A 25,499-nucleotide genomic window follows, 5' to 3' on the forward strand; every position below is an offset into this window, starting at 1 on the left:
GAAGCTCATTAATTCCCCACAAAACACAAGATTCATGTTAACATAAATCGGATGCAAGTGATCTGGTGGCTATTTCATATAATCGCTGCACGCTTCTGCAGTGTGTGTGTGTGCGTGCGGACTGTACTGCTGTCCACTAAAAGCATGACGATATTTTTGTTGTCAGTCTAAAATAAACGTGTCTTTTCATGTTTTTGACGGAGATAAACAATTAACAGTGACGAGAAGTGGTTCTATGACAGGTTCTGCAACGCCTTTGACATGCTGATGACTGTTTCCGTGAAAACTCAAAAGTTTACAAGGTTCAAAGTCCATCACAGAGCTTCTGAAGAACTCTGACTTGGACGTGAAAGACATCTCATATTCACAATGGTGAGTTCTTTCGTCAAGCACAGGGAAAAGATGGCCGATATTGTCTGTAATGTTAGAGTGGAGTAATGAAAGTAATCAGTAAGGGTTAACTAATGAATGGTGGCCATCATTCTGGTTACATGCACGTGGTGTATAAAGTTAGTGGTGGTGGGGGGGCTGCTTTATGTTGTCCACCATTTGACCCCCTTCGATCTCAACAGGGTTTAAACACCAAATGCAAAGATGCTAGAGTAACACTTTACATTTTGTTTTTAAAACTTTTACTCATGACAAACATGAAAACATAAAAACAGAACAGCAGGACGCCTGCCAGTTATAGACCCTTATCTCCCACCCTTGAAAAAGAAACTGTTTTATGCTCATAAAAGGTAAAAAATTGAAGATAAGGTTTTGAATGTGAATCACGTTTACAAGTGTGCGTTATTGCTGCATCGAGGCATGAATATATAATTAATATTTAAATAGATGAAGTAAGATTTAATTATATTAAATAAGAAGCGACTGTTGATTTGAGGTGTAGCAGGCACGCAAAGGGGCGGGGCTGAGACGTCTGGTGATTGACAGCGGGTGACGAGCCGTTTGTCGGTGGGACTCTCTGCGCACGCGCTTGCAGGTGCGAGTTCTCGCGCCTCACATTTATGACCTCACACCTTGGCAGACTTTCCCACGCGCCCTGTTGCTTGGCCACGCCTCCTCGGACACCTCAAAGCGACACGCGGCCTCACACCTGGACAAAAGCTCGCGCCGTTTGGGCACGTGTGCACGGCCGCACGCGCAGAGGGCGCGTGGCGTGCACGTCGTTCACGCGGTGTGGTTTGCAGGGGGTGGGGGTGTTGGCACGATCAATAGGCAGATGGCGTGTGATCAATATGTGCATATTAGTGTGTGCGTGGAAGTTTCCTGGTGCGGCGTGCACGCCGACTCAAGGCTCTCTGTGGAGCTCATCGATGACATCACAGAAGACGGACTTCAGAAACGGAAGTGCACTTCTGATCTGGGTCTGGTCTACTTTCTTCTTGATCTATTTATCTAGATCCATCTGTGTAGGCTGTGTGTGCATGTTGTGGCCATTGTGTGCAGTACACGTACACACGTATACGCAGACACACACGCATATTGAAGAAGCGTGCCTTGTGTCGCGTGGGGTGGAGGAGGCACGCGCTGGCCTCGTTAAGAATAACAATAGGGGGCGTGGCAGGCCGCGGCGCCAAAAAGGCAGAGGAAAACTTTTTAACATCTGCTGACGTCATATGGTCGCTTAGACATCACCAGCCATTCACTTTTGATGCTGTCCATCATCACGTTACCTTATTGACACACTGATGCGTCATTGTCTCACACACACACACACACACACACACACACACACACACACCTCCTCAAGACGCTTTATGATGTGTGTGTGCGGGGGGAACAGTAAAAGGAGCATTTGGTCCTCTTGTCACCTGACAGTTTGTTCTATTGCATTATATAGTGTGCGTGTGTGTGTGGTGGGGGGCAATCAAAGCAGCCCCCCACCACCACCCAGGTACCACTCGCGCGCGCGCGCACACACACACACACACACACACACTACACAAGCACACTTTAAAAAATGTCCTCACCACCAAGATCGTTAGGTAGCATTCACACTAAAATACATTTAAATGACTGTCACGTGATATTGTGTGCGTGTAATATCAGTATTAATAGTAGTACATAGTTGTAATAATAGTAGTAATAATAATGCCAGCAATAATAAATCCATTCTCACCTTTGTAAACTTATTAAACTTATTATGTTTAATATGCATAATACTGAGTTCACCTGTCAATACGCACAGTGTGTACATATTGATCAGTGAGTTATTTAGAGCATGTGATGATTTGTAACATGTATACAGCTGAATGAGGGAGGAAACTGTTTTTCATGTACTTGCTTGTACACACTTTGTCATTCAATAGCAACGGAAAGCGTGTCTAAACTTTTGACTGTTCATAGACTGATGTGCCACACATTAGCATTAGGATACCTGCTCTTCAAGGTGGACATTTCTTGCAGCGTGCAGCCTTCCTCCGCCACCCCACCCCCTCCTTCAGCTATAAAAGAGGAGGTTGCGCGAGGTTGCTACAGTCCAGAGTTCAACCATCCTGTCGCTCTTTGCCCCAATAGACAAACAACAAAAACGTTCTCTCTCGTCGGAATCGCGCACGCACGACACTTGACGCCCCCTTGCTGGCATCGTTTGGACTTTCGGTTCTGTTGGACATTGTTTCAGAGTGGACCCGCCATGACGCGCTGCCTGCTGCCGTGTCTGCTGCTGCTGCTCACGACGCGCACGGTGAGTCCTCCGTGCGCCCTTACGCGCGGCATGCCAGCAACCCTTGACAGCTTTCCACCCGACTACCGGTGGGTCACGTGTTACCGGACAATGCGGTAAAGGCCATTAAATGTCAACATGTGTCCCCCATCCAACAGGCGATGTCTTCGGGCGTGTTCGAGCTGAAGATCGACTCCTTCACCAGTCACCGGGCTGTGTGCCGCCATTCGTCCCGGGACTGTCACATCTTTTTCCGCGTGTGCCTCAAGCATTCCCAGGACGTCATCAGCCCCGAGCCTCCGTGCACGTACGGGACCGCGCTCACCGAGATCTTTGGCGTGGACCCTGAGTCCATCAGCGGGAGCGCGCCCATCAGGGTACCCTTCCTCTTCAAGTGGCCGGTAGGTGACCACAGCGACGCTTGCTTTAGTCCCCCCCCGACTCCCCACAGTCACGAACCTGTCTCTCCCCACAGGGAATATTCTCTCTGATCATCGAGGCTTGGAATGCTGAGTCTTCCGGACTCGACTCAACAGGTATGTCTTTTGCAGTACTCATCTTCACCACCAGGTGGCACCCAATGGCATATTATGTGTTTTGGATGTCACATTATGGGTGCTAACCCCCCCCACAGAGAACCAAAACAACCTGATCAGCCGCTTGGCGACGCGGCGCAAGCTGAGGGTGGGCGAGGAGTGGTCCCAGGACGTGCACTATGGCGAGCAGAGCGAGCTCCGTTACTCGTACCATGTGGTGTGCAACGAGCACTACCATGGCGATGCTTGCTCCGCCTACTGCCGACCTCGCAACGACACCTTTGGACACTACACCTGTGATCAAGATGGCCGCCGCCGCTGCCAGGACGGCTGGACGGGCGACTACTGCTCTGACCGTGAGTCTTCTCCCTTTTCTTCTTGACCCCGCCCCCTGCCGGCCTTCCCTCCATTTTTTGGTGTAACGTTCCTTCAAGGGGGAGATGGAGTCGGGAGTGGGTAGGGTCCTTGGTGTTTTTGTCCAGTGTCCATGAAATTGTTAAGTCAAGCAGTCGTCAACGCTGCTCGCAGCCTGCTGCTTCACTCGGTGTGTGTTGCTTTCTTTTGTTCTGAGCCCAACAATGCATCCCCATGGCGGGCCCCTGCGGGCCAGGTTGGCCCAGGCCCACCCTCCTGAACAGGGACACGCGCTGGAGCTTAATGAGCGCTGCCTTGCGTGAAAAGAGACAGCATGTGTTGCTTTTGTTGGTGGGCCAGCTGCTTGGCTCGCTACTTAACAAGCACTAGTGTGTGTGTGTGTGTGTGCGCACGTGTGAGGCCCACAGAAGGGGAGGGGCTCGCTGTGTGCTTGAAGTGGACTCATGTTCTGTCTTCCTTGACTCCCATCAGCCATCTGTGCGGCGGGCTGCAGCGACGAGCATGGCTCCTGCGACGCCCCCGGCGAGTGCGCGTGTCATCAGGGCTGGCAGGGCGAGCGCTGTGACGAGTGTGCACGCCACCCGGGATGCCTGCACGGCACCTGCCAGCAGCCATGGCAGTGCAACTGCAAGGAAGGCTGGGGCGGCCTGTACTGCAACCAAGGTGAGTGTGCTCATTTGTTATAATACGAGGCGTTCCTGAAGGCTCTGGCCCCGGACCGCTGCTGTTCTCCTTTTTGTGACGCTCGCCATCGCCCCCTGCAGACCTCAACTACTGCACCAACCACAAGCCGTGTCAGAACGAGGCAGCATGCACCAACACTGGCCAGGGCAGCTACACGTGTACGTGCAAACCCGGATTCACCGGCAAGAACTGCGAGGTCCAAACCAACGAGTGCGACAGCAACCCCTGCAGGAACGGCGGCAGTTGCAGTGTAAGTCAGCTCTCTGTGAGCATCCACATTGTCTTCTGGACGCTCACCAATGCCAGGAATGTTCTGGTCTCTCCCACAGGATTTGGTCAACGGCTACTCATGCGCGTGTCCTCAGGGCTTCCGGGGCAAAAACTGTGAGATCAGCGCCATGCAGTGCGTGGACGAGCCATGTTTTAACGGCGGGACGTGTGTGGAGAGTGCTGGCGGAGGTTACAGATGTCTCTGCCCAACCGGCTACACCGGCTCCAACTGCGAGATGAAGAACAACAAATGCAGCAGCAACCCCTGCGCTAACGGTAACTAGCAGTCGCCATCGTTAGCGCTAAGCTAACTGCGTGAGTCACCTGCATGTGAAAGGATGTTGTTGACAGAGAAAGAACGGACGAAAACAATGACGCAGATATCCTGGCTGTCTGCATTCAAAACAAACTTTCAAAATAAAAGTTCCAGGGCAGGAGCCAGCACGTCTTATCTCGCGAACAAATATGTCGTCTTTGTTGTCGTGGTAAACACGTCTCCTGCTCTTACTTGACTTCCCGAGTGTGGGTTGTGGGTAAGAATGCAGCCGTGGCAGCGCTCCGGCCCAACAAAGCCATCAGTGGCGAGCTCCTGCACGGCTCATTTGTCTCGCAAAATGCACACTTGTTTGCCAAGAAGCTCAGGAAAAAGTCTCTGAAGACGACTTTGCTAAAAACACAGAAGGAACGAGCTGGAAGCCATCTTGAATCTGACACCCAGACAAGTTATGGCTCCGCTAGGAAAGTACAAGTGCTGCTTTTGACAATTATTGCAGCATTATCACTAGTTCATGGCGCTTATTGTCCATCTGTAAACATTCCCAAGTACCGTTGCCTCTTGCAACACCAGCAGGTCACCAATGCCAAATATGGCCATGCTCCAAATACGTGTTTATTCTGGCTGTCCGTGCACGCCTCGTATGTGTTAAACACGCTTCCTGACTGTAAACGCCTTTTCTTATCAACAAGATGTGACTTCCTGAAAACATCAGTTGATTCATTTCTCTTTCCATCTGCATACTCGCCCACGCACACTTCTCTGGTTCCCTGGAAGCCAAACAATGTCCGCCAAGTGGCCAACTTTGGTACAAAATGAATGGCGATGACTTACTAAACTAACTTTTTAAAGGAGCCATCCATCCATATTCTATGCCGCTTCTCCTCATTAGGGTTGCGGGGGTATGCTGGAGCCTATCCCAGCTGACTTTGAAAGTCAAGTTTAGACTACATTTAAATTCCATTGAAAGATAATGTATTAAACAAACATGTCTATAACAATATTAAACGAACGCGCTTATAAAAGATCAAATTAAACAAAGGTGTTTATAAAATATGACAGTGTGTTTGTAAAAGATGACGTATTAAACTAACATGTTTTATAAAATAGAACGTATTTAGCGTGTGTTTATAAAAGATAACCTATTAAACTGATGTGATTATAACGTATTTAATGTGTTTACAAAAGATGACGTATTAAACTGACGTGATTGTAACGTAATTAACGTGTTTACAAAAGATGGCCTATCAAGCTAACATTTTTTTTAAAGATAATATATTAAACGAACATGTTTATAACATATAAACTAACACGCTCATAAAAGATAAGGTTAAACTAAAGTGTTTATAAAATATGACATATTGTGTTTAGAAAAGAGAACATATTAAACTAACATATTTTATAAAAGATAACGTATTGAACTAGCGTGATAGTTAAGGATGGCGTATTAAACTAACGTGATTATAAAACATTTAACATGTTTATAAAAGATAACGTATTTAACGTGATTGTTAAAGATGGCGTATTAAACTAACGTGATTATATAATATTTAATGTGTTTATAAAAGATAACGTATTTAACGTGATTGTTAAAGATGGCGTATTAAACTAACGTGATTATAAAACATTTTACATGTTTATAAAAGATAACGTATTTAACATGATTGTTAAAGATGGCGTATTAAACTAACGTGATTATATAATATTTAATGTGTTTATAAAAGATAACGTATTTAACATGATTGTTAAAGATGGCGTATTAAACTAACGTGATTATATAATATTTAATGTGTTTATAAAAGATAACGTATTTAACGTGATTGTTAAAGATGGTGTATTAAACTAACGTGATTATATAATATTTAATGTGTTTATAAAAGATAACGTATTTAACGTGATTTTTAAAGATGGTGTATTAAACTAACGTGATTATATAATATTTAATGTGTTTATAAAAGATAACGTATTTAACGTGATTGTTAAAGATGGTGTATTAAACTAACGTGATTATATAATATTTAATGTGTTTATAAAAGATAACGTATTTAACGTGATTGTTAAAGATGGCGTATTAAACTAACGTGATTATATAATATTTAATGTGTTTATAAAAGATAACGTATTTAACGTGATTGTTAAAGATGGCGTATTAAACTAACGTGATTATATAATATTTAATGTGTTTATAAAAGATAACGTATTTAACGTGATTGTTAAAGATGGCGTATTAAACTAACGTGATTATATAATATTTAATGTGTTTATAAAAGATAACGTATTTAACGTGATTGTTAAAGATGGCGTATTAAACTAACGTGATTATATAATATTTAATGTGTTTATAAAAGATAACGTATTTAACGTGATTGTTAAAGATGGCGTATTAAACTAACGTGATTATATAATATTTAATGTGTTTATAAAAGATAACGTATTTAACGTGATTGTTAAAGATGGCGTATTAAACTAACGTGATTATAAAACATTTAACATGTTTATAAAAGATAACGTATTTAACGTGATTGTTAAAGATGGCGTATTAAACTAACGTGATTATATAATATTTAATGTGTTTATAAAAAAGATAACGTATTAAACTAATGTGCTTATAAAAGATGACGTATTAACTAAATGTGTTTTTAAAGATAACAAATCATAATAACCTGCTTATAAAAGATGACGTATTAAACTAACGTGTTTTTGAAAGATAACGTATTGAACTGACGTGATTTTTTTTTTTTAAAGATGACGTATTAAACTAAGGTGTTTTTTTAAAGTTAACATATTAAACTAACATGATTGTAAAAGATGACGTATTAAACTAACGTGTTTTTAAAGATAACATATTAAAGTAATGTGCTTATAATAGATGACGTATTAAAGTAATGTTTTTTTTTAAGTTAACGTATCAAACTAACATGATTGTAAAAGATGACGTATTAAACGTGTTTTTTTACAACTGCTACATCACGGTGCAAACATCGCGCCCTCACTTTATCGCAAATTTAAAAGAAAAAAACATTAAATAATAAGTGATCGCTGTTTTGTGGTTGACTACGGCCTATTATTAGTAAAAAAAAACAAAAACATATTTAAGCAAAGTTTACGTATTTACACATTAAGCACATAATGCACTAAGCATTAAGCATTTTCAAGCATAAAATGTTCTAAATAAACTATAATACGAATACAGTTTACGGCAATACAAGATGTTGATGAACTGCCACTACGTGTCATTGGTACCACGCACCAGACTTAGTTGCCAACGACAGACTTTATTTACGGCACAATAGGCACAATACAGTAGTAACACAATAACAATAATAATCATAATAATAACACGGGCTGCTGTTGTGGCCGTACTTACTCCAGCTACAACCCAAATCTGAATCCCCGACATCACTTCCTGTCCACACGTCCAGAAGAAATTTATGGAAACACGCACGAGCACGAGTCTGCACGAGTCTGCACGAGTCTGCACGAGACACGGCCACCGCTGGCCACCACGTAGCTCCGCCACTGTATTAAACAAATTCATTTTTTAACAATAACATATTAAACTAACGTGATTATAATGTATTTACAAAAGATAACGTATTAAAATGTTTTATAAAAGATGAGTAGTAAACTAACGTGATTTATAAAAGATAATATATGAAACAAACATGTTTTTAAAGGATGTCGTACTAAACCAACATGCTTATAAAAGATAACGTAATAAACTAACGAGTTTTATCAAAGTTGATGTATTAAACTGATGTATTTTTTAAATATGACATGTTAAACTAACAAGTTTGTTTTAAAGATAACATATTAAACTAATGTGAGTGTAAAAGATAACATATTAAATTAAGTATTTAAAGGGTGTCCTATTACAGTATACTAAAATGTTTTTTACAGATAACGTATTAAACCAATGTGTATTTTAAAGATAATGTTTTAAACTAACGTGCTTTTAAAGATGACGTAGATGATGCAGTAAACGTGTTTATAAAACATGATGTACTAAACTAACGTGCTTTTAAAGATGACGTAGATGATGCAGTAAACGTGTTTATAAAACATGATGTACTAAACTCACCTGCTTTTAAAGATGAAGTAAATGATGCAGTAAACGTGTTTATAAAACATGATGTACTAAACTCACCTGCTTTTAAAGATGACGTAGATGATGCAGTAAACGTGTTTATAAAACATGATGTACTAAACTAACGTGCTTTTAAAGATGACGTAGATGATGCAGTAAACGTGTTTATAAAACATGATGTACTAAACTCACCTGCTTTTAAAGATGAAGTAAATGATGCAGTAAACGTGTTTATAAAACATGATGTACTAAACTCACCTGCTTTTAAAGATGACGTAGATGATGCAGTAAACGTGTTTATAAAAGATGATGTACTAAACTCACGTGCTTTTAAAGATGACGTAGATGATGCAGTAAACGTGTTTATAAAACATGATGTACTAAACTGACCTGCTTTTAAAGATGAAGTAGATGACGTATTCAACGAGTTTATAAAAGATGACGTTCTAAACTAATGTGTTTTTTTAAAAGATAATATATTAATAGATAATGTATTTAAAAGAATATGTATAGAACTAACGTGTTTTGTAAGGATGTCGTTTTAAAGTAACGTATGAAACGAATGTGTTTTTTAAAGATAACGTATTAAATCAGTGGTTCTCAATTTTCTATCATGCCCCCCAGGGCATCAGCCAGTCCAGACTGAAGTCGAAACCGAAACCAAGAAAATGCAACAAAATGGAGAGCTGTGACGCATGCAAGCGTATTCAAGAGTCAAACTGCATGTTGAGTACGATACATTTTTCCATGTTGGCAGGTGTGCACTAACACTGAAAGTACTCCTGCTTATAACAGACAACGTATTAAACGTACGTGTTTTTTAAAGATAACATATTAAACTAACGTTGGTGAAAGGATGACATTAAACTGATGTGCTCAAAACAGGTAATGTTTTTTAAAGATTGATGACAACAAAGTGTTTATAAAAAGTAACGTACGGTGGAACCCGCTTAAGTTGCTCCGTACTCTTCCGTATATGTTGACATGTGTTGCAGCATTGTTAATGTCCTCATTATTGCCAAGCAGCTTGAAAAGACAACATAAGTACTAACTAGTTACACAATATTCCAACACCGTGACGTCCTGTTGCGTGCAGAATAAGTAATAAAAGCATGACGGTGTTAACCTGGATTCTACACCCAGTTTTGTTTAGATGGTTAGCCATCGGAAGAAATATATGCACATGTACGAAAGTTTTATTGTCATTGTAGTCATGCCATGCAAGGAATTTAGCGAAGGCATCTCTCTTAGATAAAAGTATAAAATATTATAATGTGGTGGTGTCAACACAACACTGTATAGCTTATAGCAAGACACACTCCAGCAACTCTTCTCTCTTGGGCGGGCTTCAAATAGCAGGCAAAAGCCACTGCTCCCTATAGTCCGACCCATGAATTACAGGTCAGAACCATACACAATACTCCCGTCGCTACAAGATCATATCAATACAGAAGAATCGAAATAAAAATCTGCACAAAGGGATGAAAACCATGTCAACCAACTGCGGTAGTTTAAAAATTCTTTATGATGAGCCATTCTCTTATGTTTCTGGACAAAGTCACAAGTAAATGTGCAATCAATGCTAAGTTTCCGTTTCGGCTACGCCGGCAACTTATTATGTCCTCGTCAGCCAGCCAGTACAACGGGCGACAATATAAGCGAGTTCCACTGTATTAAACTAATATGTTTTTAAAAGATAACGTATTAATGTTCTTAAAAGATGATGTATTAAACTAACATGTTTATAAAAAAATAACATGATTTAAAGGAAAACGTATTATATTTATATGAGATGACATATTAAACCAGGGGTGTCCAAGGTGTAGCCTGAGGGCCATTCACGGCCCGCGGCTGATTTTTTTTCAATTTCCCCTTGGCACATTTAAAAAAAAAAAAAGTTGTTTTACGAGCAATTTTTGGGAAATGCGGTTGAGAAAAAACATAATATTACGAAAGTCAAAATATTATGTCATGAAAATAAATGTTATGAAAAAAATATGAGAAAAAAGTTGAAATATTTCTAAAATTTAACAACAGTTCATAGTAATAATACACGTTGTCACGTATAACACAAAGCTGAGATGCAGGCTGCTCTTTATTGAAATATACTAAACTTAGTAGGATATCTACTTGTACATGGGTTGGTTTACAGAATGTAAAATATCTAAGTGCTTCTGTAGCCTTTGATTTTAACGTATGCGGTCCTCACTGGGAAAATTTTGGGCACTCCTGTATTAAACTAACGTGTTTATAAGTGATAATGTAATAAACTAAAGTGTTTTTATAAGATAGTGTATTATATTTATAAAAGAAGACATGTTAAAGTGATTTGCCAAACGATGACGTACTAAAATGGCGTGTTTATAAAAGATACCGTAATAAACTAACTTGTTTTTATAAGATAACATACAGTATTATATTTAAAATATACATATTAAAATAATGTGTTATCAAAAGACGACATATTAAAAAATAATGTATTAAACTTAACGTCTTTAAAAGATGATAACGTATTAAACTAACAAGTTTTAAACCATGACAACATGACAAAATAACACATTTTAAAAAGATGATTTCTTCTGATAAAAGATAACATACGAAACTAAAGTTTCTTTTTAAAGCATAACATATTAAACCAATGTGTCTATAAAATTAAATATCACGTACTTTGCAAAGGTTGAATGGGGATGACTGGACTCTTGTTGTCTGTTGAAGATGTGTGAAGTCTCCCTATTTATGTCTCTGGTGGGACCGTCCTGCATAACGATAGGTCTTTTGCCTGACTGGTGACAAAACAGCTCAGTGAGTGTCCACTCTTCCCGTGGGCTGAGACAGTCTTTGGGAGAGAGATGTCAGGACATTGTTGTAAGCAGACAATAGATGATGGCGCAAAGCTCCTCCTCCTCACAGGCTGCACCATGGCCTAGTCAGGAGATCCGGGTTTGAATCTCAGTTGGAACATCTCTGGGTAGAGTTTGCATGTCCAGGTACTCCAGACACTGGCTTCTTCCCACATTCCAAAAGTATGCATGTTAGGCTAATTGGCAATTCTGAATTGTCCATAAGGTGTGAATGCTTGTTTCTCTATATAACAGCTGCCAGCAAGTGTGGCTGTGCAAGTGTATGTTGGGAAACCTCACTCCCTTGGCCTTAAAAGCCACGCTGAACGCTGGGTTGACAGTCCGGGCTTTTAGCCCAGCGGTCAGCGCTCTCAACTCCCATTCCGTAGGTCCTGTGTTCGAGCTGGCTAAAACAGGCAGGTTACATATACACTGTATGTGCCCTGCGATTAGCTGCCCGGTGGTCCAGGGTTTACCTCGCCTCTCTAGCTGGGATATGCTCCAGCTTAGCCGTGACCCTAATGAGGACAAGCTGTATAGAACATTGAAATGGAAATCCTATTTCAAACCAGTAGTCTTCCCTAGCCAAAGAAATGTTTCTTCTTTTTGAGACGGCAATGAACTGATGACAATGGGCCTGAAGAAACTGCTTTCCTGTGTTGTGCCATGCGTTTGTATAAGAGTTGTTTGGTCTCTCCAATGTAGACGTCATTGCAGTCTCCACTACAGTGAACTGCAAGAATAAAATTGCTGAGTTTGCTTCTCGGGATTTTGTCTATGGGGTGAACCAGCTTTTGTCTGAGAGTGTTGGTTGGTTTGAAATCAATCGTTATGTTTGGAAAAAATACTTCAGACAAACCAGATACGTACGGGACCATCTTGATGATGCCCTTAATCTCCTGGTAGATCTGACAATGGCCCAGTGCGGATACCCACAGATAGCCTTCCTGATATGTGTCTGTTCCTTGTCTTTCGTTGTCGGTAGTGGGTATCTTCTCTGCGCTGTATTCAAGGCTTCTGATAACCCCAAGCTTGTGTTCTCATGGATACTGGGAGTCAAAGAGCAGGCACTGGTCTACTGGGTAGGTTTTCTGTAGACCTCAGTATTGAGGCTTTCCCTGCTCACACTTCACAGTCCAAGAACAACCATGCCTTGTCTTTGATGTCTTCATGAGTGAAACTGATGTTTCCAACTACAGAGTTAACGTGTTCAGCAAACAAATGTACTTGCAGGTTTTGATCTTAAACCATGTGGCGTCAACATATCTAAACCAGTGGCTGGGCTGAGGACTCCTTTAATGGAGTCCTGTACTTTTCTTTCCGCTTCTTCCATGTACATGTTGACTACAATGGGGGAGACCGGTTGGAAGTAAGTGCGAAGACAAAGATGGAGTAGACCGCATACCTGGTGGGGAGTGAGGTTGGTTCTGTCCTGTAGACTGGAGTATTGTTTCAGTCTTTCCCTGACCCATCAATGAAAAAACATGAAATGATAGAATGGTTTCATGTTTGGCGAGTCTCAGGACCTTACAGTCTGTGGAGTTGTGGATATGGTAGGAGATTTGTCACCTATCGTCTGCTTACAACAGTGTCCTGACATCTCTTCCCCAAAGATTGTCTCATTGCACAGGAAGGGTGGCCACTAAAGAGCTGTTTTGCCACCAAGAAAGTGAACAACCTATTGTTATGCAGGACGGTCACTCACCAGCCACGGCAGGCAACAATAACAACAACAACAACCCTATTGTTACAACCCCCAGGGGACACACCCACCAGCGACATAAATAGGGAGACTCCACATCTAAAAATGTAAAAACAAAGAAGCCTTTTGGTTATAAGGTGAAACGACTTCAACCTACAAGGAGAATCCAGTTGCCTTGATGCAGCCTTTGCGGATTACCATGACCTGGATGACTAAGACTCTACACAGACAAGATTACGTATGAAACTAACGTGTTTTTAAAGATAATGTACTAAACAAATTGTTTATAACGTATTAAACCAAGTGTTTATAAAAGATGACGTACTAGGATAACATGTTTTTAAAGCTAACGTATTAAACAAAGTGTTTATAATGTATGAAATTAACGTGTTTTTTGAAGATAACGTATTAAACAAAATGTTTATGAAATATGATGTACAAAAATAACATGTTTTTAAAAGAAAACGTATTAAGCTAATGTGTTTATAATGTATCAAATTAACGTTTAAAGATAACATATTAAACTAACATGTTTTTAAAGATCTGTGTGGAGTTTGCAGGTTCTCCCTGTGCATGCGTGGGTTTTCTCCGGGTACTCCGGTTTCCTCCCACATCCAAAAACATGCAGGTTAGGCGAATTGGCGACTCTAAATTGTCCATAGGTATGAATGTGAGTGTGGATGGTTGTTTGTCTATATGTGCCCTGCGATTGGCTGGCGACCAGTCCAGGGTGTACCCCGCCTGTTGCCCGAAGTCAGCTGGGATAGGCTCCAGCATGCCCCCGCGACCCTAAAGAGGAGAAGCGGTATAGAAAATGGATGGATGGATGGATGTTTTTAAAGATAGCGTACTGAACTAAAATGTTTTTAAAAGAAGACATATTAAACTGATATGTTTTAAAGATAACATATTAAAATAACATTTTTACAAAGCATTGAACTAACACGTTTGTTTAAAGATAACATATTACACTAGTGTTTTTTTTGAAAGATAACGTTTAAATAAAGTGTTTATGAAAGCGTATGTGTTTTTAAACATAATGTATTAAACTAAAATGTTTCTAATGTATTAAAGTAATGTGTTTTTTAAAGAAAACATATTAAACTAACATGTTTATAATGTGTTTAACATGTTTTTAAAGATAGCATATTAAACTAGTGTGTTTTTTAAAGAAAACATTAAACTAACATGTTTATAATGGGTTTAACATGTTTTTAAAGGTAACGTATTAAACTAATGTGTTTTTTAAAGATAACGTATTAAAGTGTTTATGAAACGTATTTATAGCGTATTTAACTAAAGTTTTTTTTTAAAGACAATGTATTAAACTAAAGTGTTTATAACATTAAACTAACATGTTTTTTTTAAAGAGGACGTATTTAATGTGTTTTTTAAAGATAACGTATTAAACAAAGTGTTTATGAAAGACAATGTATTAAACTAATGTATTTTTAAAAAAAGAACATATTAAACTGTAAAAGAATAGGTAGTAAACTAACATGTTTTTAAAAGATGACATATTAAACTAAGGTGTTTGTAACGGCTGACATATGGAATTTTCATGCTAATGGTTTGATTCATTGTTTTCACTTCAGCATACATGAAATATCACAATTCACAATTCCACCTGTCCATAAGGAGTAGGAAGAAGCAGAGCTTATTCAATCCCACCCCCTCTTTGTTTCACAGCAAATTGCTAATACATTTCACAATTGCTAATACAATTCAAATCAATTGCTGATACATTTGTTCATTTCCCATTCAACATGTTCCCTTTGCCAGTTCTGAATAACACGAGAAATGATAAAGCAATATTACAACGTGTTACAATGAAGTTGAGGTTTGTAAATCTGTATCGACAAATTGCTGTAAATTGCATAAAGTGCATATGGTTTAGCATAGTATTTCTCTGTGATTAGCATAGTATTTCTCCGTGGTTCAGGATTCTTCTTCCTTGTATTTTGTAAACATCGGCTGCTTGTACTGTTTCTTGAAATAGCTCATTTTAGTACATTCTTTACTCAATCCGTTCTATAATTTCATTCCGCATACTGATATGTTGAAGGTTTTTAGCGTTGTGCGGGATTATAAGTGTTTTAAATTACGTTTTTCATAAGGTCATATTTCTCTTCTCTTGATGAGAAGAATTGTATTGTGATTTTGGGTAGTCGGTTATTTTTTGCTTTATGCATAATTTTAGCTGTTTGAAAGTTTACCAGGTGAACAAATTGGAATAGTTGTGATTTTAGTAAAAGAGGGTTTGTATGTTCTCTACAGTTAGTGAATGAAGTCTACTTTTATAATTATTTCCCTATATCTCTGCACAATAAATTAGATATGGTAAGACTAGAGAACAATAGAGAGTATGGAGTGATTTTTGGTCCAGAACAAATTGTGTCTTATTCAGAATAGAAGTATTTCTTGTCACTTTATATTGGATATTTTGAATGTGGGAGTTCCAACTCATTTTGTCGTCTATTATCAAGCCTAGAAATTTATTTTCATTAACTCTGTCAATGTCCATGGCGTCTATTTGTATTGTGCGTACGTATCCTTTCTGCTATTACCAAATAGCATTATTTTAGTTTTACTTAGGTGCAGGGATAATCGGTTTTTATCAAACCATCTTTTTAGTATGGTCATTTCATTTGTGAATTTTTTAAAATGAGCTCTAGTGGGCTTTCTCCAGAACAGAATACAGTAGTATCGTCTGCAAATAATGCTAGCTTTAGGTCTTTTGTGGATTTACAGATGTCATTTTTGGATAAGTTCAACAGTTTTGGCCCCAGTATCGACCCTTGGGGTATGCCGCATATTAAAACTAGCGTGACATATTTAACTAATGTGTTTATAACGTATTAAATGAATGTGCTTTTAAAAGATGCCATATTACACATTTACAAAACATAACGTATCAAGCTAACACGTTTTTAAAACATAATATATTAAATTAACATGTTCTTAAATATGACAAACTAAACTAACGTGTTTTTAAAAGATAACATATTAAACGAACATGTTTTTTAAAGATAACATATTAAACTAACGTTTCTAAAAAGTTAAACATATTAAAATAACATTTATGACGTAGTAAACTAACGTGTTTTTAAAATATAACGTATTATACTAACACGTTTTTAAAAGATAACGTATTAAATGACAGCTGTATTTAATTTAGTTGTCACAGTTTAGCCATAGTTTTAGTCCTTTAGTCTACTAAAATATAAAGTATAAAGGATAAGGTTTAATTTCATTTCCCACAATTGGTTTTAATTGGTTTAATCATCATCATCAACTTTATTTCAGACACATATATGGTCCATAGAACATAAAAAAAAACACACACACACACACACAATCAAAGATGGCTATCCCTTGCTATATAGGTTAAGGCGCCAGTGTTTCCACAAACTAGGAAAGAACCTGACCGAGCTTTGTACAGGGTTGGTCAGCACATATATGATGCTGTATACAGAGCATGTTAACCTACACATACATCTGTACATGAGGTTCCGTAACACAGCAGCACAAGTTGGTACAGCAGCCTGAACAAACATTTGACTGGCACTAGTCCAGCGGGGCACCTTAAGCAGCAGAATTAATTCAAATAGTTTTTGAAAGCACCTTTATTTCTGATGCCTGCAAAGCATCTCAATAATAAAATTCATAAGATAAAGTAGTCCTGCTCTCCATCAATATATCAATAAGTGAATAATTTCACACTAATCTTTGTGTGGTATTATTTTACCTGAAATTTAATTTACATTTAATATTTTTTTCGGGATGTTCATGTTTTAAAAAAAAAAGTTAGATGACAATACAATAATATGACAATACAACTACTGTACGAAGTAATAAATCGACTTTGCATAACGCAACAGGTCTCCTTAATGCAACTCTCTGCTCTTTCTCAGCAACAAAAACAGCAGCAAACATAACATATGAAAATAATAACATATTAGATTAGATTAGATCAGATGAGATAGATAGATTGCGCAAATTATGGCTTTTCTTCGCTTTTCTTCAGGATGACTCACCTACAGATGCCGCTTATGTTAGTTGTGTTTTTAGCGGTGATAATGGCTCCACATGGTTGACACAGTGTCTTGTACTCCCTTGCGTCAAACATGAAATATGTTCATATCCCTATTTTCTTTCTCCCAGCATAGACATATTGCAGCGTGTAATTTATTACAATATTGCAGCATGCGTGGAAACTCCAACAGCTCTACCTCACAAAGACAGTAGTTCTGATTGGTTCTCCTCTGACATACCCCACCCGCCCTCTCCCACACACAGCTAAAATAGCTGTGACTGCATACAGAGTGAAACTTTGGTTAGCAACCAGAAGGTTCGACTCTAAACGAAATGAACGCAAACCAAATCTGTTTATCCATCCATCCATCCATTTTCTACACCACTTCTCCTCATTAGGGTCGCGGGGCATGCTGGAGCCTATCCCAGTTGACTTTGGGCGACAGGCGGGGTACACCCTGGACTGGTCGCCAGCCAATCGCAGGGCACAAATCTATTTATTCCATAAGAAATAATGTAAATCTAATTAATCTGTTTCAGAAAACACATAACACGTTTTTATAGTTTTACATGCAGAAAACAATTCAAAATGAGTATGAATGCATATAAATGAAGACGTGATTGTTTACAAAGACATGATGTGGCCGCGAGATCGACACAGGCACCACCTTCCTGTTTTTCCACGAGTTATTTCTTGAATTCAATCACCTCAATAACACAAAATGGAAACAAAGATAAAGAAGGTGAGAAACACTATTGAATTTAAGAAATAACTTGTTACAAAACACAAAGTTGGTGGTGACTGATCTCGCTGCCACATTTGTCTGTCACATGTGTCTTTCGGAACAGTCACGTCGTCAGTGAAGGTAAAAGTAACCGTAACTGTTAATTTATACATTTCATTCGTCATTTATGTGCATTTAGAATTGTTTTATGCATGTAAAACTATAATTGTAAAACTATAAAAACGTGTTTCGTGTTAACATTTTTGAGAGTCAAACTCTGATGACATCATAGATGGGCGCCGGAGCTGACTTTTGCTTCCTGTTTCCATGTGTCAGCATGCTAATGGGATGCTAACAAGGACGAACACAGTTGGACTCGGGCAGTGTCTTAACAGCCCAACAAGATGCACGCAATATTGTACACTAACCGGAGAATGCCTGCAAACCGGGGCAAAATTGCGGCATAAATTTATGACGTTAACCAAAAACACGCTAACCTGGGCGTACGCTAACCAAGGTTCCGCTGTATTCCTAACTTGTCTCCGCTGCCTACAAGACCAAATTTAATATGATTGGATTTCGTTTTCGCCTTGTAGCTATTTGTTGACCGAATTTTTTTGTCAACATGTATATGTTTTGGTTAGTTACCATTTTGAAAGGTCGTTGACAATGATGAAAACGATTCTTCGACAAAATTATCATAGAAAGTAATAAAAGATGACATATTTCAGTAACATGTTTTTAAAAGATGACATTAAATGAACGTGTTTATAAAAGATGACGTACTAAAACGTGTTTATAAAATAAAATATTAAACTAACGTGTCTATAGAAGATGATGTATAAAATGAACGTGCTTTTAAAAAGATAACATATTAAACTGACGTGTTTATAAAAGATGACATATTAAACGAACATGTTTTTCAAAGATGATGTATTAAATTAACATGTATTTTGTTGACCTGTGCTGGAACACTTCCACCACCCTCTGTCCCGCCCCTGTTGCAAGTCTTCGAGTTCTTATGTTGTCATGTGTGCTTATTTGTGCCTATGCTGCCGAGGTTTTTTTTTTATTTTTTGCCAGTCCCACACTGTACTCCCCCATAGGAGCATAGTTTTGGAGTTGTTGTTTTTTTCTCCTCCCCTCTCCTCTTGTTGTCCCCTTTCCTCTCCCCCTTTTATCGCCCACTCATCACATCCTGTCTACCCCCCTATCATATTGTATGGTATGTTGTATTTGTGCGGATGGGTGATTGCACAATTTCACGTTTCTAAAAGATGACACAATAAACTAACATGTTTTTTTTTAAGGATAATGTATTAAACTAACATGTTTTTAAAAGATAACGTACTAAACTAACATGTTTATAAAAGACAACGAATTAAAGTAACATGTTTTTAAAGGAAAACGTATTAAAGTAACATGTTTATGAATTATAACATATTAAAATAACATAAGTATGGCGTATTAAGCTAACGTTTATTTTTATTAAAGTAACTTGGTTTTAAAAGATAATGTATTAAACTTGTAACTTGTACAAGGTAACGCCAAGGTTCCCAAAGTGGGGTACGCCAATTGTAATAGATCAGCACCTAACGCCAATTAGCGCCTAACACGCACAATTACAAGTGTGCCTGAATGCCTCACGGCACAAGGAGTACGGAGCAGAAAGGAGACAGAGCACGAAGTTGGTCATTTCTCTGTGTGCATCATATGAACAAATAAGTAAGTTTGGTGATTATTTTATACATTAAGAGTGCTTAATCTTGAAGATTTCATTTATATTGGTGTCCCAATCCCCGCACGGCGCAGCGGTGAAAACCTGTCACTGTGTGTGGGGATTCTCCCGAAAATCATTGGTTGTGTGTATTTTTGTACTTCGGATACTGCGTTCTCGTGATTGTTGAACTTGCCCCTTCAATTTGGTATTAAATTAATATGCAGACAATACTAGCCATTGTGAGTGGACAAAAAAAGTGATGCTAAAACTCAACTCACTCTTCCAGAAGGATGCCAACATCAGACTGGAATAAAAGATATGTACGATGATTACTTATCTATTTATAAGCGCTAATGTCAACTTTAGCAAAATGTGACCATGCAAAATACACGTTTTTGACCCGGAATTACTATAAAATCAATTAACCAATTATGTTCAATAGTTCAAGTTAATGAAGATAAAAAGGTGTATCTTTTTAAGTGTGCAGGCTTCAGGTCAAATATCTGAAGAAGTACGCCACTCTAAAAAGTTTGGGAACCACTGAGATAACGTATTAAACTGACATCTTTTTAAAAGATAAAATATTAAAACAGTGTTTATATAAGATGGTGTATTAATGTAATGTGTTAATCAAAGATAATGTAATAAACTAACATGTTTTTAAATATGGCGTATTAAACAAAAGTGTTTATCAAAGATAGCATGTTAAACTGACATGATTTTAAATATGGCATATAATACTAAAGCTATTTTAAAAGATGACTTATTAAAGTAACGTTAGAGGTACTCGATGTTGCCTCTCTTTCCAAAATCTGATGTTGTCCAGCACTTCATTACCGATACATCAAATGGTACCGATATTGGCAGCAGCTCTTCCCTCCAGCTGTCATGTAATGAACACTTTGTTTCTTTTACTGAATGCATTTTACAAATAAACACTGTTTATATACTGTTTATATATAGACATATACTGAAATATGCAACACAAGTTATACAAAAAGTGCCAAAACGCTGCGTGCGACTCGTCCAGAGGTGTGATAGCAGATTAGGGGCATTGAAGGAAGACGCCTTGCATAACCAGCGCTGTACGTCATGTTCTGCATGACAGGTTGGATTTTGGTTTTCCTTAGTTTTCACGTCGTTTCCAGTTGTGTGCTCTTATTTTGGTTTTCTATTTCCTGTTTGGCAGTTTGAATGTGTAGCCTGAAAGGCACGTGAAGTGGGACCTGTTCCTCATGAGTAGTCAACGCAGCGCACAAGAGTGCAAAATACTTTACACTTCTAGCAAATGAAATATTTTCAATCCAAAGGCGGAATTTGATAATTATGATGGAGCACAGACAGAGAGAGAGCTTGTTGCTCTGTGCAGAACATCGTCACTCACGTGCCAACATCAGAAAAAGCGACGCCAATAAGTGGCCGATATAATCGGACATCCCTAACTAACGTGTATGATAAAGATGAAACTAACGTGTTTTAAAATATTAAAGGTTTTTTTCCCGTGCAGGCGCGCAGTGTTTGGACGTGGGTCAGCGGGTCGTGTGTCGCTGTCGTCTGGGCTTCAGCGGTCCTCACTGCGAGACCAATGTGGACGACTGTGCTAGCAACCCTTGCCGCAACGCCGGCACCTGCGTGGACAGCATCAACGACTTCACGTGCACGTGCACGTTGGGCTTCAGCGGCAAGGACTGCTCCATGCGCTCCAGCCCCTGCGACCACTTCCCCTGTGACAATGGCGGCAAGTGTTACGCCCACTTCTCGGGCCCCGTGTGCCAGTGCCCGCCGGGCTTCATGGGCGCACACTGCGAGTATGCCGTCAAGACCACACCCCCCCCGGTCCCCCCTCCTAAGAATGGCAGCTTTCCTGCGGCGCTGGCCGCCGCCTGCATCTTTGGCGTGCTGACACTGACCCTGCTGGTGTGCAGCGCCATTTTCATCTTGCGCCAGCTCCGCCGGGGCAGGGAGCTCACTGCGCTTTCCACGTCGGTCAAGAACGACCTGGAGACGGTCAACAACCGCAACGGCGTCATCGGTGGGGGCAGGGCCAGAAACGTCAGCTTGGCAGGAGCGCTGCTGAGCGGCCTCAAAGAGAAGGAGACCTTCCTCCTTCCTGGAGGACAAGTCAAAGTGTCCAACAAGGATGTCGCGCTGGTGGGCGGAGACGACGGGGCAGTCTTTAAAAACAAAATGGCCGACTTCAACCTAGCCAAGGACGAGCAACACAACAAAAACATGTTTGACCGGTATGGACCCCATTATTATTACTAGTAGGAGTAGGAGCAGGAGTAGGAGCAGGAGTAGGAGCAGGAGTAGGAGCAGGAGTAGGAGTAGGAGTAGGAGTAGGAGTAGGAGTAGGAGGAGGAGCAGGAGGAGTAGGAGCAGGAGTAGGAGCAGGAGCAGGAGCAGGAGCAGGAGCAGGAGCAGGAGCAGGAGCAGTCGAATTGTCATCATTATGATAATGACAATGATAATATTTATTATTAGTAGCAATAGTCTTGTCATTATGATGATGATTATTATTAGTAGTAGTCATAGTAGTATTAGTAGTAGCAGTATTGTCATTATGATGATGATTATTAGTAGTAGTAGTAGTGGTATTGTCATCATTATGATGATGCGGATTATTAATAGCCATTGTTATTGTTATGATGATTAGTAGTATTATGTATTATGATAGTATTTGTATTGTATTATTCGTAGTAGTAGTAGCAGCATTAATATTGTTAATATTTAGTAGTATTATTAATATTGTCAACATTATTATGATGATGATTAGGATTATTATCAGTATCATTATTAGTAGTATCATAATAATAGTAGTGGTAGCATTTGTATTAGTATTGTCATCATTATGATGATGTATTATTAGTGTTGTTATAAAACAATAATAATAATGATTATGATTATTACTAGGAGAATTTGTATTATTAGTATTGTCATTATTGCTGTAATTATTATAAGTTGGTAATGGTTAAGTGTATGTGGAACATGCGTCACAAAGTTACATTGAAGTGCATCACGTTTGCATTTGCACACGTCAACATGTCTGAAAAGGAGTAGGAAGAAGCAGCACTTATTTAATCCTGCCTCTTCTCCATTTTTCAGCAATTACTGGTGGTTTCTTCGCTTCCTGTCTTTAACATGCACCAGTTTGCACCAGTTTTTTTTGTTAGTAGTGAATGAAAAGGATGACGTTGGATAGTACAGTTGTTGGAGCATGCATATTGTTTGTTCAGTAATATAGATAGATCAAAAAGAGTCATTAGATCATAACTAATATAAATACAGTAGTAGTAACATAAATACAGTAAATTGATTAAAATTAATTGAAAATGAATACATAAAGAAGTATTTACCTGCGATTGACTGGCGACCAGTCCAGGATGCACGCTGCGTCTTGCTCGAAGTCAGCTGGGATTGGCTCCAGCATACCCGCGACCCTAATGAGGACAAGCAGCACAGAAAATGGGAGGATGGACAAAGAATTATACATAGATAAATGAAAAATAATTAGATAATAAATAGAAAAAATACATACAGTAGATGAAAAGTAATTTGATCATAAATAAAGTAATACAGGATAAACATACAGTTGAGATAGTACAGTCATTAGATAATAAAGTAATATACATCCATAGATGAGAAATAAAGTGGTAAGTAAAGTAAGTGAGTAAAAGTAATAATAATGCTTTAGCTAAGTAATGAGAGCATGAGAATAACAGTAATGCAGAAGTAACAGTGACAGAATATGTGTGTCGTGAATGGATAACTACTCAGTACAGTCCGGATAAAGCTGACATAAAGCAACAGTAATAAGTCAAAATAAACGAGCTACGCTGTACAATAAATGGGCAGATAAACACATTATGTATACAGTATGTTCCCAACATGATGAACTAAGCACACAATCACATAGCAGATAAGTATTCATGCCTTACACACTGATAAGATGATAAAGGTATTATTATTCTCTATAATAACTGTGTGTCTCTCCAGTAGAAACAAGTGTGACTCGTCCGTCATCATTCCTCCTCTCAGTTTTGTCAAAGACGTCTGCTATCAGCCTGTCTTCATCATTCCTGATCAGGTGGAGCAGTGTGTCTTTGCTACTGAGGTGAGGACGTGTCACGCACACAGATGTTGCGTGTTCAAGTCATGTGACGCTGTGTGTTCGCTGACGACTCAACGCTCTCTCTGTCCTCGGCAGGTGTGACCTCCAGCCGAACAAGGTTAAAGACTCGCTGTCCAGGACAGATGAACTTTATTTAATATTTATTGCTGCGCCACGGAGACAAAAGAGTGGGACATTGTCCCCGCAAAGACACGAGCAGCACAGACTGAATGTTCCTGCGTTATTTGCACTATTTAACTTTATCATGATTGTTATTTCAACAATATAACGTGTGTGTTTTTATATGTCAACTTTCAACTGTGGATCCAACCAGCACAGAGACCGGTGCCTTAGTCAAGCTCCTCAATCACCACCACCTCAAGTGCTTCCTGCGGCATTTCAAAGTAAGAGCAATCAAGCCGACAGGAAGAGGAAGCGAGGGGGACCGTGCCATCAAGTGCCTCCTTTCAGCAGCAACAATCCAACGTTAACAATCAAGCGTTAGCAGCTAGCTAGCACAAATGCCTACAACATTCCTGAGACTTGTGTCGACGCGCTGGCGTGGAAAACGTTTTACTTTTGTGTACGCCGCCTGCCTTCATCTGTTTGATACCAAAAATATGTGTGCGTTTGTCTCCTAATTTATTATTTAATTTGTACATAAACATGTATTTATGAGATCGGTGTGTATATATATATATATATATATATATATATATATATATATATATATATATATGTATATATTTTCAACAAATATATTTTTCATAAATAAATGAGAAAATCAACATGGACCACTCTGTATCTGTGTTACATGGATTGTCATGAACTTCCTGTTAGAAGAATAAGTGTTTCTGTGACAATTTAAGGTAAAAAGGTCGTCCGCTAAAAAAAATTATCCATAAAAAAGGGTATTTAAAATAATTATAAATTTTAAAAATGGTCCTCAGTCAACATTTTAATGTGTGTGTTTAAGAATTGACACAAACTTCCTGTGTGTAATAATAAGAATAAGTGTTTCTATGACTATTTTAGGGAAAAAGGCCCTTTGCAAAAAACAACAATTTATGATTATTAGTTTAAAATAATTTAATCTTTTAAAACATGGTCATCAGAAAATATGATTAAAACAAAAAAAAATAAATACAACTTTTTAAAAAAGGTCATTAGTCAACATTATTTTAATGTGTGTTACAAGAATTGACAAGAACTTCCTGTTTACAAGACCTTTCTACAAGTATTTACAACTTTGTTCTCTCTATAAACACAAGCAGTCACTTCCTGCATCTTTGCTAGTCACATGACCATTTTAGGTTTTAAAAAAAAAAGTAAAATTATTTAGTATTTATTTTATTTTTTAGTGTCATCAGCAAATTACAATTTTGAAAAATGTAATACATTTTAGAAATGGCCATCAGTAATGTTATTTTAATGTGTGTGTTTTACATCAATTGACATGAACTTTCTGT

The 25,499-nt window shown here is 38.7% G+C and overlaps 1 protein-coding gene across 2 annotated transcripts; it reads left to right on the top strand.

Moving 5' to 3' along the window:
* Positions 1-2,496: 2,496 nt before the first annotated feature.
* On the top strand, positions 2,497-24,711 carry dlc (deltaC). Of its 2 annotated transcripts, none has more exons than XM_054793454.1 (10): positions 2,497-2,692; positions 2,830-3,072; positions 3,147-3,207; positions 3,306-3,563; positions 4,054-4,245; positions 4,347-4,516; positions 4,596-4,812; positions 21,427-22,162; positions 23,916-24,033; positions 24,127-24,711. In XM_054793454.1, exons 1-10 carry the CDS (start codon positions 2,642-2,644, stop codon positions 24,130-24,132), a joined length of 2,052 nt encoding a protein of 683 aa, XP_054649429.1. In that variant the 5' UTR covers positions 2,497-2,641; the 3' UTR covers positions 24,133-24,711. The 2 variants fall into 2 exon arrangements, with proteins under 2 accessions (XP_054649429.1, XP_054649430.1); XM_054793455.1 differs by having other exon boundaries at positions 23,919-24,033.
* The last annotated feature ends 788 nt before the right edge of the window (positions 24,712-25,499 follow it).

The sequence above is a fragment of the Dunckerocampus dactyliophorus genome, chromosome 12 (assembly GCF_027744805.1).
Source record: "Dunckerocampus dactyliophorus isolate RoL2022-P2 chromosome 12, RoL_Ddac_1.1, whole genome shotgun sequence".
Taxonomy (NCBI): Eukaryota; Metazoa; Chordata; class Actinopteri; order Syngnathiformes; family Syngnathidae; genus Dunckerocampus; species Dunckerocampus dactyliophorus.

Excerpts from the sequence above, each read along its gene's own strand:
- dlc (XM_054793454.1), top strand. The coding sequence starts at position 2,642 with ATGACGCGCTGCCTGCTGCCGTGTCTGCTGCTGCTGCTCACGACGCGC. Across the intron at positions 4,246-4,346 it reads CGGCCTGTACTGCAACCAAG|ACCTCAACTACTGCACCAAC; the intron begins GTGAGTGTGCTC and ends CGCCCCCTGCAG. Across the intron at positions 22,163-23,915 it reads AACAAAAACATGTTTGACCG|TAGAAACAAGTGTGACTCGT; the intron begins GTATGGACCCCA and ends GTGTCTCTCCAG.